The sequence below is a fragment of the Juglans microcarpa x Juglans regia genome, chromosome 3D (genome assembly GCF_004785595.1).
Source record: "Juglans microcarpa x Juglans regia isolate MS1-56 chromosome 3D, Jm3101_v1.0, whole genome shotgun sequence".
In the NCBI taxonomy this organism is placed as follows: Eukaryota; Viridiplantae; Streptophyta; class Magnoliopsida; order Fagales; family Juglandaceae; genus Juglans; species Juglans microcarpa x Juglans regia.
The window spans coordinates 17,711,271-17,723,862 of record NC_054598.1 but is presented as its reverse complement, the minus strand read 5'-3'; the positions used below and the strand labels follow the sequence as shown (position 1 = coordinate 17,723,862).

Genomic DNA, 12,592 nt, shown 5'->3' with positions numbered 1-12,592 from the left:
GTCGTAGTTAGTAAACTAATTTTCTTTGTCTGGTATTTTGATTTGATGAGTTAAGGATAATTTCGCGTTTTGGAGAATTTTTAAGTTATGTTATTGAGATTCTCTTTATTGTCCCCATAGAGGAAATTAGATATTTGGATTGATTAAATGAATTAGCATTGTTTCAAATTTTTTGGATTTTTTAGTTGTGTCATTTAAGTTGATTTTAGATATTAAAAATTAACTCTCCGGACCTCCAGGATCGGAGCGTTACATGCCAAAGCTGACATGACAGGCTCCCATAGAGAGTCGGAACGTTACTACAATCATAAACATTTAGGTAATAAGATGGTATGAGAAATCTCAAAATTTTTCATAATTTTTTTCTAAAATATCACTCATATATAAAATATTTATAAATTTTAAATTTTTTTTATCTAATTATTATAATTTTACAAAGTTAAAAATAAAACACAAAAGTTAATACAATTTTTTCAAATTTAAAAAAATTATAAAAAAATGATATTTACAGTCTTATGATATGATATGCATGCTTTCCAAGCTCTTTATAAAAAATGAATAAATTTAAGACTAGCATAAAAAAATAAAAAATAAAAAAATAAAAAATAAAAAAAAATTTAATAATAAATTTCAATATTTAAAAAAAAATACATAAAATTTAGACACTATAAAACTGTACATATCGTCACTAAAAATTATTCCTTTTAAAAACGTTGATAAAAGATATTAATAACTCAACGTTATATTGATGCCTCATCCGCCCAGACGAGGGAGGGCCTGATTTTATAAATGGTTTATAAACCCTAGTTGAGGGTTGAGCATTTCTTTTTATCGTCCATCTTCGTAAGCCGGCGATATCTGCGTGAAAGGAAGAAAACGATAGCCATGAGACCCATCTTGATGAAAGGCCATGAGAGGCCTCTGACGTTTCTCAAATACAACCGTGACGGAGACCTATTATTTTCTTGTGCCAAGGACCACACACCCACCGTCTGGTTTGCCGACAATGGCGAGCGCCTCGGCACCTACCGCGGTCACAACGGCGCTGTTTGGTGCTGCGACGTCTCAAGTACCCTCTCTCTTTCTTATTAACGCTTCTCGTTTATTCATTCTATACTTCTGGTTTCTTTTTCTTTTTTATTGACTTCTGTTGTTTTTCTCAACTAAATATTTGTGCATTTTTTTAATATAGGAGATTCTATGAGACTGATTACGGGTAGTGCGGATCAGAGTGTGAAGCTATGGAATGTGCAGACGGGGGAGCAATTGTACTCGTTTAATTTCGGTTCTCCGGCTAGGGCCGTGGACCTTGCCGTCGGCGATAAGCTCGCCGTGATTACCACCGATCCTTTCATGGATTCCCCTTCAGCTATTCACGTCAAACAGATCTCCAGAGACCCCAGTGACCGTAAGCTTAATTTTCAGTTTGATAAGTTAGATAAAAATGCTATACAATTTCGTTTATTCTACTTTGCGTTCTGTAATAATTTTTATTCGTATCGCTCTGTTGCTGGTTTTTAAGTTTAGGCTTCGTTTGGAAGATGAACTACTCTCAACTCATCTCAACTCATCATTATAACTTTTTCAAATCTCAACACAAAATATAATAAACAAATCAACTTTTTCAAATTTTAAAACAATAATAATATTAAAAAATAATATTCTAACAATATTTTATTAACTCAACTCAACTCAACTCACTTCAACATCCAAACTCACCCTTGGTCTTTCAATTTTGGCTGCTTTGCTTTGAACAAAGAAGTTAGAATAAATACTGTAACGTCCCGATCCCGAGGATCCGGAGAGTTAACTCATATAATCTGAAAATCAACTCCAACAATGCTAATATATTTCCAAAACCAAGAATATATCCTTCCAAATCTTCAAAACAATGTAAATACTTCAATTTAATAAACCAGACATATTCACATATCAAATCCTCAATATCACAACTCAAATAAAATATCAACTTTTCTTCATGTCTCAAATAACAAACTAGAATAAAATAAAATTGACATAAGTCCCTATAAACTGTCTAAATCCATTGAAATCAACTTAATAAATAAATAACATCCAACAACAGCACTAATATCGCGAGATACTCAAAACTATTCACAACTAATCTTGCCCATAGACTCTAATACTGATCCTCAGCTGAACCATCAATGTCATCTAAAAATATTATAAAGAGCAAGGGGTGAGTTATCAACAACTCAGCAAGCAGAGAGTATATATTAGCATGTAAACATGAGCATTTAAATCGTTGATATGCTGAACAAAACATTTTCTTTCAGAATGTAGAAACAAAATATTTTACTTTCGAAATGCATAAACCAAAACTTGTTGCAAAACATCAAAGCAAAATTTCTAAAAAGACAAACTTATTCCCAAAAAGAAAATCCATTGGCATATCCAAATTGAAACATTATATTTATATCATCTCATAGCATCACATCGGGACAAATGCCATGTTTAACCCTCGTGGTAGGGTTATAAACCATCATTATACCCGTAGCTGGGTCATATACTATGTTTCACCCCCGTGGTAGGGTTATAAACCACCATTATACCCGTGGCTGAGCCGTATTCCATGTTTCACCCTCGTGGTAGGGTTATAAACCACCATTATACCATGGCTGGGCCTTAACAGAAACAGAACAGAACATCATCGGAATCAAATCACATTCATATATAGAATCAGAACTTCATGTCAAGGTTTTCAGATGACACATCATATCAAAACAAAGTACTGAATAGCTTCAGATCATTTCATATGTTCGAAATAAACAAAATCAAAATATTTTCATTTATTCATAACAAAAACTTTTAGATTTTCATATTCGCTCTTTTTGCATAGTTCAGAGACAAAATGCACAAAATTAGCTCATGTCTACACCAGTCATGACAAAAAAATATTCTCTCTTATATAGAATTTATGCATATGCAAAATAAACATCTGAGGTCGTTTTCAGATTTATTTTCAAAAACAAACATGCTTATTTTTAAAGTCAACCTCGTTTCATTTCTTTTATGTAAAACTAGTATATGAACTCCGCTTACCTCACTTCCGTGTATTATCAACACCTTGAGTCGGAACTCTAGTAGTAACACCACCTAAACAAAACATATACCCAACATTTAATAAATCAATCCAGTAAGCTACTATTTATTGAGTAATAATTCAAAACAGCCCCTTTTTAACTCCATAACTATCATAAAATTAAACCCGAACAGTCCCCTCCTCAAACCATTAGCATTTAAACCCCAAAACAGCCACTAATATCTCCACCCAACAGCCAAACCCAACCCATTCAGCCACCTACCATAAATATTTCCAAAACCAACAACAGCAACTCCTATGATTAAAACATAACACAAACAACACGTCAACTCCAACCTTCAAAATAAAACTTCAGCGCAACCATCATATATTCTAATCATTCAACAATTCAAGACTTGGGTACCTGCGCCACTCATAATACACCCAACACAACAGCTCAAACACCCGTTGCACATACTCAATAAACCACCCTAGGTAGCCATCAATCACTTCCACGCGCCACACACATCAACCCAAAACACCGCACATTAACATAAATAATTAAAATAATTAAACTTAAAAACACATAAAATTCTCCCTTTTACTAAGCGATGAAAAAGAAAAAAAAGAAAAAAAAAAGAGGAGAGAGTAACGAGGCTTACCGGCGTTGGACTCTATGACAATAACTGACAAACACAAAGGGGCACTGCTCTATGGGGAAAAAGCTCTGTGAAGACGAGAAAAAAAATAAACTGAGTGTGTGCGCAGTGAACTGAAACAAAGAGGGTGTGCGAAAAGAATAAGCCGAAGAAAAATAACGTACAAGAGGGTCTGTGTGTGTGCAAAAGCAGGGGATAGAAGTAAAAATTAAAAGTGAGATCAGAGAATGGGAGGGATGGTTACCGAAAAGAAAACTCTAGAGAGAGAAACTCGACGACGGCACTAAGGTTTCGAGACCCACAAAGATGCTGCACAGTGCCAAAACCCAAAGAAAAATCATGAAAACGTTTGTGAGGCAAAGGGGAAAGAGGGAACAAGAGAGAGAACGATGGCTCACCTTTGAGGAACTCAGCCAACAGCGACGAATCTCCAGGAACACACGGAAGGAAGGGAAAACGCAGTGCTCGCACGGGTGAACTGAATTTTGTGCAAGAGGAAAGAAAAATTCTGAGTAGCTCGAAAAATGTGGTGAGGAAAAAAAAAAACCTTCATGCGTGGAACCGAAACGAACCGTGGAGACGTGGGGAGCAGGTGCATGGGATGGAGGGATTTGCGGAACTGCAGTGCAATGGGGAGATCTTGCGGAGAAGAAAAACAGTGCAGCAGAATGGGAAAAAAACTCACCAAGCGACACCGTTTCAAGCTTCCCTTCAAGTGATCACTTGTCGTGGGCCGGGCTTCATTAAATCTGGGCTAGGCTTTGGCCCAGGCGTTACAAATACTGTGTATCTGTATTGTAAGATTCTCCGAGGCTTTAATATTAATATGCCAATTTAAAATCATCCGCCATTTCATTTTGCAGAGACGGGTGAATCTGTGCTCACCATCAAGGGCCCTCAAGGAAGAATTAATAGAGCTGTTTGGGGACCTCTGAATAAGACTATCATAAGTGCTGGAGAAGATGCTGTGGTTCGTATATGGGATTCTGAGGTAAGTGGTTGAATTTTCAATGGTTGCATTGATATCTTTACTGAGATTGTTAACTGATACTTTGATTTTCAGTCTGTGTTGGCTGTATGGAAATTTCTTGGGTTGAGTTGGGGATTCTTCAAAACGGAACTAAATGTTTCAATTTGCTTTTCTTAGGCATTCCATCTTTCTCATCAGTGTTCCCTGATGTTTATCAATTGATTGATTCACATTTATTTATTTTTATGTTTGTTTTTTTATCAAAAGTGTAGACTGGAAAACTTCTAAAAGAGTCAGACAAGGAATCAGGCCACAAAAAGACGATAACATCACTGTCAAAATCTGCAGAGGGTTCACATTTCCTCACTGGATCTCTTGATAAATCTGCTAAGGTACTGATAAATATATTTTTTGGGCTATTGATTATATTTTAGATTTATTTCTGTATGAATTTTTACTATCTATTGTTTTTCCTTATTTTATTTGTTTTTTGAAAATATTTTAGCTGTGGGACACCAGAACTTTGACTCTTATCAAGACGTACGTGACAGAACGTCCAGTCAATGCAGTTGCAATGTCTCCACTCCTTGACCATGTATGTAATTTCTTGATACCAATATCATACATCTATCCATTATGATTTATTATTTTTGAAAGTGACTTGACGTGACCTTTATATATGTATGCTGAGCATGACGGGGTGCAACTTTGTATTGAAAGTTTAAGGTTTCTTTTCTGTTTATGAAAATAACCTCTCTCTATCATGGAGTTGAGTTTCTAGTTAGCATCTTCCCCCCACATATCCTGTGAAATCTGATCAATATTTTTTGTTTCTTCTTTTTTTCCAAGCACACCTGGGTTCTGAAATTATGAAGGTGCACATATTCAGAAATAATTTATGACAGCTGTTACTTCACCTAGAATTATTAGTTATACGTCAGCATATTTGTGTCTGCCAAGTTTTGAATCAAAACTTGCTCTTTCAAGTACTTTCTTGTATGATAATTTTCATGGACAGACAGATGACATAAACAAAGGTCATATATTTGACCCAAGAGATTGTCATCTGAAGTACGGGAGAAATATTAGTTATAAATTTAGCATATAGGAGCATAATATGCTGGATATACTTTTCCTGACCCTTATTCTTTTTTTGGATTTCAAATTTCATTTGTCCTCTCAATAAAAATAGTGCACGTTAATTTTAGAACTTCCCTATTTAGGCTAACTTTCTGAAATAAATACCAAATATAATAAAAGATAATGGGTAGTTTGGGCATGGAGCACTATTTAATGCTGTCATGTGTTCGTTGGACTGAGTGGCTATATCATTTAAACTAGGATGTTGCTTTCTTACTTAACAAAATTTTCAAAAAATTCCAATTGTTGCTTATGCAGCTTTTTCATCTAATCATTACCTATCATTACAACTTTCTTAAACTCCCAAACAAAACACAAAAAACAAACTTTTTCAAATTTCAAAAAAATTATATTAAAAAATTAGATTCAAACAATTTTTGAATTTTATAATATTTTTATTCAATTTTTTCTCTCTTTTCCCAAAACCCAATAAAACATCTTAACTCAAACCATTTCACTACTATTCCCAGATATACTGAAATCAAAAGTCTATTTGCACCCGGTTGGGGAACCTTTGTATACCCGGCGTCCACGTGTACAAATAAAACGGTGCGTTTTGTATACCAAACCGCGAACACAAGATGCTTGAACAGAGCAAGCTTCCCACAGGACGTTATTACCTTCGTCTACCCACAAAATAGAGCAAGCTTCCCACATCGCTGATTCGGCTAACATACATAAAGCAGACTCGTTGGTCATGGGGATGGCAAGTGACACCAGTCCATTTGCATGGGGACTCATCAGAAGCTTTCCAGTTACTGAGGACGTTTCTAGCTAGTGTCAGTCAAAGTGCTTTTGATTTCCAATAATGTCAGACCTGGAATGTAAAAATCACTTAGAAAGAGTATACTTCCAAGCTTCAATTTGTTGCACAAAAATTTCAAGCTTTAAACCAAACATCTTTAGAATTTCCCTAAAAATAAAGCATGATATTTGACTAGGTTAGAGTTGCCTTTTCCACCCTCACAAAACTGAGAAAAAAAGAGAAAAGAACAGAAACTGAAGGGAAAGTTTTCTTTCATTACAATGGGCTCCCGGCAATTTATTATGAACCAAAAACTCCAAGGAAAAAGAAGATGAAATGCAATGTGGCTTTACCATCTTGATTGAGAGCAAGAGAGCTAGGGCTCAAAAGGGTATTCACATAAATCAGAGAGAGGACCCAAACAAAAACACCCGTTTCCATCCCCTCTTCCAAAATGGTCTTTCTGGGTAGACTTCTCTTGGTATACTATTCGCCTGCAAAAACAGAGAGGAGAGAGAGAGAGAGAGAGAGAGTGTGTGTGGGGAGAAGCTGAACTGCTATGATAACAGTAGTGGGTGGAGTGGTTTCTTCGGCTGGAGTGATTTTTGTGTTTTCCATCTGCTTTTGCTTTTTATTTTATTTTATTAATATATCAGCTGATGTGGCCAGCCAATTCCCCAAGGTACCCCAAACCGCGGTTGCCTCTAGCAGAATTGTACTGAGACATTCTAAGTATCCAAATGGGCCCTAAATGGCCAGCACACAATTACACCTCGTGTAAGGGTTGGCGATCTCAAAGATCATAGTTCCAACCCAAGGCCTCAAGTGGAATTGAGTAAAAAAGAAATGGACATCACTCAATAAACTTAGTGCATTATTCCTAGCATTGCCATCTGCCCCTCGACCTCTGGTACAGTAAATCCTTAATAGTCAAATGGCTCAGTCAGAAAACTTAGCATATTTGAATTCAGTCAAATGGTCACTCACTTTCCTTTCTTACTTTTTCCTCTTCTTTAATTTCTTTTTTCCCCTTTCCTTATTTTTCATTCATCATTAACATATATACTCATTACTTATACTTATCATCATATGTGGAAGCCTACTTTCAATTCCTTTACATTCACAATCTTCATGATATGGGGATTCATCAAATAGGCCATCCATTTGTTTTTTGACAAGTTCAAATGGGCTCTTCATGAATAAGCACCATACTAAGACTAATCAAAACAGTTTTCTATAAATAAAAGTGCAATCATACACAACCCAGTCATTTGCGCTTCACTGTAAATAAAAATAAATAAAAAATATGCTGGTACTTGTGGGTGTTGTGAGAACTGCTGCTGTCACAAGTCTCTTATTCAACTTCTGGAAAGCTCTTCACACAATTGTTGATCCATACTAACTACTCATTCTTCTGGGATAACTTTGTCATTAGAGTACCAATACTAGAAAACCCTACAAACTTCTCTTTGTTGTACCAAGTGTGTCCCAGGAAGGGAAGCTTCTAGCTTCATTTCCTCACTACAGCTTTTATCTTAGCTGGAGCTGCCAAGATTTTATCCTTCAAATCTATGTGCCCTTAAGCTTCTTGTATCATCATAGCACTCACTTCTTGTTCCAATGCCTGTTTGGATGGGAGAACACATGAGATGCTTAAATGTTCATTATCCACTGCTACACCCACGAGACTGTATCGTTTGCAATTATGTGCTTGGAAACTGACCATTAGAAATTCATGGGAGACTCCTTGTGCATTTGATCGAGCTTGATATGATCGGGTTCGATGTAATTTTGGGGATGGATCGAGAACCAACCTATATGAATACATTTTTTTTACAATGTACATGAATATCTTAGGTTGATAGAGAGCCAATGCAGATTAATTATATTTTTATGTTACCTTTTATCTTGGAAATGTCCATTCTTTCCCATTAATCCCTCTATCACTTGGTGCTCCTAGAGGTTTTAGTTTATATTTTACATGGTTTATTATATATGTTCCAATCAGTTATTTCATTGCCAAAGCGGACTGTATTGAGCTCTATTTTGATTGTGAAGGGGCAAGGTTTAGTAGCACTTATTATCTAAAAAATCATTTTGAATTGGATTTGATTTGGCTGGAATTCGGGTGTTTGAATAAATTTTTAACTTGGATAAAGCAACCTGGTCAATTTAGATGGTAGTGTGTGAAAGTCCTACTTAGCCTTGTAGAAAATAAAAGAAATGTTCTAGTTCTTAAATAGGTGTATTCACATGTATACTTCCAGTGTACCTGGCTATGTTTATTTTCTTTATCAATGAAATAATTTATTACTTATAAAAAAAAAAAAGAAAAAAAAAAGAAACTGAAATAAAAGCATAAAGAGACATTAGTGGCTTTAAGCAAAAAATCTATGTCTTGTAGTGGTCTAAATTGAGTTTAAGATGTTGAATTTCAAGGGGAATGCGAAGATGTTACTGCTTGTCATGTTTTTTGGTTGGGCATAATGATAGGTAGCATCATATCACACACACTGATTGAGGGTCCAGAAAAGCTTTGCTCAATAAGTGCGGCCTTTTTTAGAGGCTCCTAAATATTTCACAAAATTTAGTCCTTGGATTCTAAACCATCTGAAGTATTTGGATTTTTCTTGTACAGAATCACTTTTTCCTTTCTGAGGTTTCATGGTAATAATGATCTCATTTATTCTTTTCCTTCACACTTTTGAATTGAGGGTGTATGCTGTCACTAGAGGTGCAATACTATATCAAGGATGCTCATCTAGGGTCTCTTGGATGTTTATGTTTAGAAAGGGCGGCTCATTTTTATGGGTATGGTATCCTATAGACCTTTTTGAAGGAAAGGTGTCGAGAGAGTGCTTTGTTCTCAGATCAGACCCTAGAACTGATATGCAATTTGAATGTATATGCATTAGCTTTTAAATAGATTGGATTTGTGCAAGTACTACCATCAATTCCATTCTCCCTTTTTCTAGATATAGAATTTGTTTTGAGGATATAGCTTGTGGTGGCACGTTTGATCTGAACTTCTGGTCTACCTAGATTGGTTTTGTACTAGCTTTAGTTTCATTTCAAGGACCCCCCCCCCCCAAAAAAAAAAAAAAATCAAAGGGCTTGTTATGAGAACAAAGCTTAAACCACTCTGCAACTGTGACCACTGTATACCTATGGTTTCTATACAAAATTGGCATATCCAATTGTTCAGTTGAGTTTTCAAGTATGTTTTCAATTTGATGGAGTATGATTGAACCTGTCATTATATGGTCTAGGGGAAGTTTGAAAATAAAATTTTGAACTTCGACCTTGGGTTTAAATCATGTAATTTGGGTAATAAAACTGGTTTTATGGCATTTTAAGATAGCTCTGAAGATTTAACTATTGAGAGATTTTGAATTTTGACGCTAGGTAAAATTTTATCTTTAATTACGCAGATCCAAATGAGTTTATGGTACTCTGAGGTGAAGTCTTTTTGTCACTTGATTGTATAGGGGTTATGAGTCATTAACCTAGTGTAGGTTGTTGTCATGGTTCAAGGCTACTGCGTGCATACATATGAAAAGGGAACTTTAATTACTTAAGCAATTATGGAAAACAAATTTAATTCTATGGGATGAATGACACTTTGAGTCACTACAAGTTCCTATACATTTTAAGCCATTCCTGATTCATTTATATTTCTTGGGATGAATGACAGACTTATTGCAACTTGAATCCTTTGAAATTTTGGTTCAGTTTGCCCCTTCCATCCAAAATAGTCATTAACTCTGATGGGAAAAATATAAAATGACAAAAATGCCCCTTGTGGAAAACAACTGTGACAGGGTATATGCGGCATTTTACATGCATTTCCATCCCAATTAATGGCCCTTGTTGAAACAGGCAACCTAATATTGAAATTTCAATTTAAAGTCTCAGTCCCACTGTGTAAAAAGTTCGCCTAATTTTTTATTTAGGCATATATATCATTTGATCAACTCAAATATTTTTGGTACTTTCTAGGTGGTTCTTGGAGGTGGTCAAGATGCATCACATGTCACAACAACTGATCATCGTGCTGGGAAATTTGAGGCCAAATTCTTTGACAGGGTAAATCATTCTTCAGTAAAATATAGGTCTGGCTGCTTTAGTTTCTTCAGTATGTGACGTCCTTTCATTTTCATTTGCTAAGATTCTTCAAGAAGAAATTGGAGGTGTGAAAGGACATTTTGGACCAATAAATGCATTGGCTTTCAACCCAGACGGGAAAAGGTATAGTTTCTATGTTCTCTTTAGCAAATTATTCTAAATTGTTCAGCAATTGATCCCTGTCATGCCTTTGGCCCAGAAAAGGATATGCATCCAAAGCCATTCGCTATATAAATGCGAGTAAAGTTTTTCAATTTACTTGCTAAGCTCTTTTTTAAACTTTAGTTAGAGATTTACAACTGTTTGACGGATTATATCATTTGTATGTGACTAATTTCATTAACTTGGTTTTAATGGCTAAAGACGCATGGAGTACATTGAAAAATGCTGAGTTTGAAGGGTGACGCTACTGCATTTAGAAGATTTTTTTTATTTTTTATTTTTTGGAAAGGTCATAACTGCATTTGGAGGATTAGGACCAGATAGAAACATTATTTAATGAAAAAAGACCATAATTTCTTTCTTTACCATAAATAACTTTACGTTTAGATGCCGGGATATTGGTGTAGAAACTTATGATTATGTTTGATGAGTTGGGCTATTTAGGCATTGTTTGGATAGTCAAATCAGATGAGAAATCTGTGAATGGTAGTGAGATGGTTTGTCAATAATATTGAAATAGTTTGAGTTAAGATTTTTATTGGATTTTGGGAAAGGAGAGAAAAAGTTCAATAAAAATATTATAAAGTTAAAATATACTTTTTAATATAATTTTTGTTTTGTGATTTGAAAAAATTGAATTGTTTTTTGTGTTTTATATGGAAGTTTGCGAAAGTTGTAATGATTAGATGAAATTGAAAAAAGTATAAAAATAAAAAATAAAAAGATTAGATGGAAAAGTATGAGAGAAATTGAAAAATGTTTATGTTTGAGTAGTGTTTGGATGTTGAGATGAGATGAGATGAGACCAATTGGCTATCCAAACGGGGCCAGACAAATATTAGCTTGTATAAGGTCTTAACTGGGGGGTAACCGAGGCTGTTGGAGGTTAATTGAAGTCAGTAATGGTTTGTTGGTTATACTGGAATCATCAATGAAAGAGATGGTCGTGGATGGTAGTTTTGGCTCGCTAGTGAAGGAATTGGAGTTAAATCATATTCTCAGTTTCATTTCTATGAGAAATGGCATGCATCCATCCATCTATTGATTTTTTCATCCACTTTAGTTTGTTAATGACTTCCCTCTTTTTCATTTTGCTGCTTTATTTTTTAACTGTTCATTGAAATCAGCAGTATGCAATTGCTCACTTGAAATCAAGGCGTATTCTATTTATCCTGATGGTACTTTTATTAGTCTACACTTGCATCTCTTTGTAATCTGTATATATCAACATTTTCCTATGTGACGGAATCTTGTAGTAATTCAAATTGCATGGTGTGTGGAGTTGCAATTTTAATTTTGACGCTCTTACCCAATTGATATATATTTTTCTCAATAGTTTCTCAAGCGGCGGCGAAGATGGTTATGTACGATTGCATCACTTTGACTCGGATTACTTCAACATCAAGATCTAGATTTTGAGCTTATGAAGTTTAGAATGGAGCTTGGAGCTATATTGAAAGCGAGCTTTTATTTTTGTTGCTCGTTAGTTGTTTTGGTTATTATTTCTGGGGAGTGTTGGTATTTTGCTTGTTGGGAGACAGTTTTGTACAAGATTTAAGATACAATTTATGCGGATCACCATCATTTTCAATACTCTCTAACAAGATCATAAGTTCTTTTTTTTTTTTTTTTTTTTTTTTTTTTTTTTTGAGCTACTACTTGCAAGTTCTCGTTTGATATTTCCATTTTGTAACATTTTAGCATTTTTAAGGCGGCAGTTTTAAAGGTTATTTTTGGTTGGTGCCATATTT

The 12,592-nt window shown here is 34.9% G+C and overlaps 1 protein-coding gene across 1 annotated transcript; it reads left to right on the top strand.

Annotated features, from left to right (window-relative positions):
* The first annotated feature begins 738 nt into the window (after positions 1-738).
* LOC121255843 (eukaryotic translation initiation factor 3 subunit I-like) lies at positions 739-12,432 on the top strand. Its single transcript, XM_041156378.1, has 8 exons — positions 739-1,069; positions 1,193-1,408; positions 4,563-4,690; positions 4,942-5,061; positions 5,175-5,264; positions 10,554-10,640; positions 10,723-10,802; positions 12,178-12,432. The coding sequence occupies exons 1-8, from the start codon at positions 886-888 to the stop codon at positions 12,251-12,253; spliced, it is 981 nt and encodes a 326-aa protein (XP_041012312.1). The 5' UTR covers positions 739-885; the 3' UTR covers positions 12,254-12,432.
* Positions 12,433-12,592: the final 160 nt, after the last annotated feature.

Coding starts and splice junctions, on each gene's coding strand:
- LOC121255843 (XM_041156378.1), top strand. CDS start 886: ATGAGACCCATCTTGATGAAAGGCCATGAGAGGCCTCTGACGTTTCTC. Junction 1,409..4,562: donor CTCCAGAGACCCCAGTGACC/GTAAGCTTAATT, acceptor TTCATTTTGCAG/AGACGGGTGAATCTGTGCTC. Junction 10,803..12,177: donor TTCAACCCAGACGGGAAAAG/GTATAGTTTCTA, acceptor TTTTCTCAATAG/TTTCTCAAGCGGCGGCGAAG.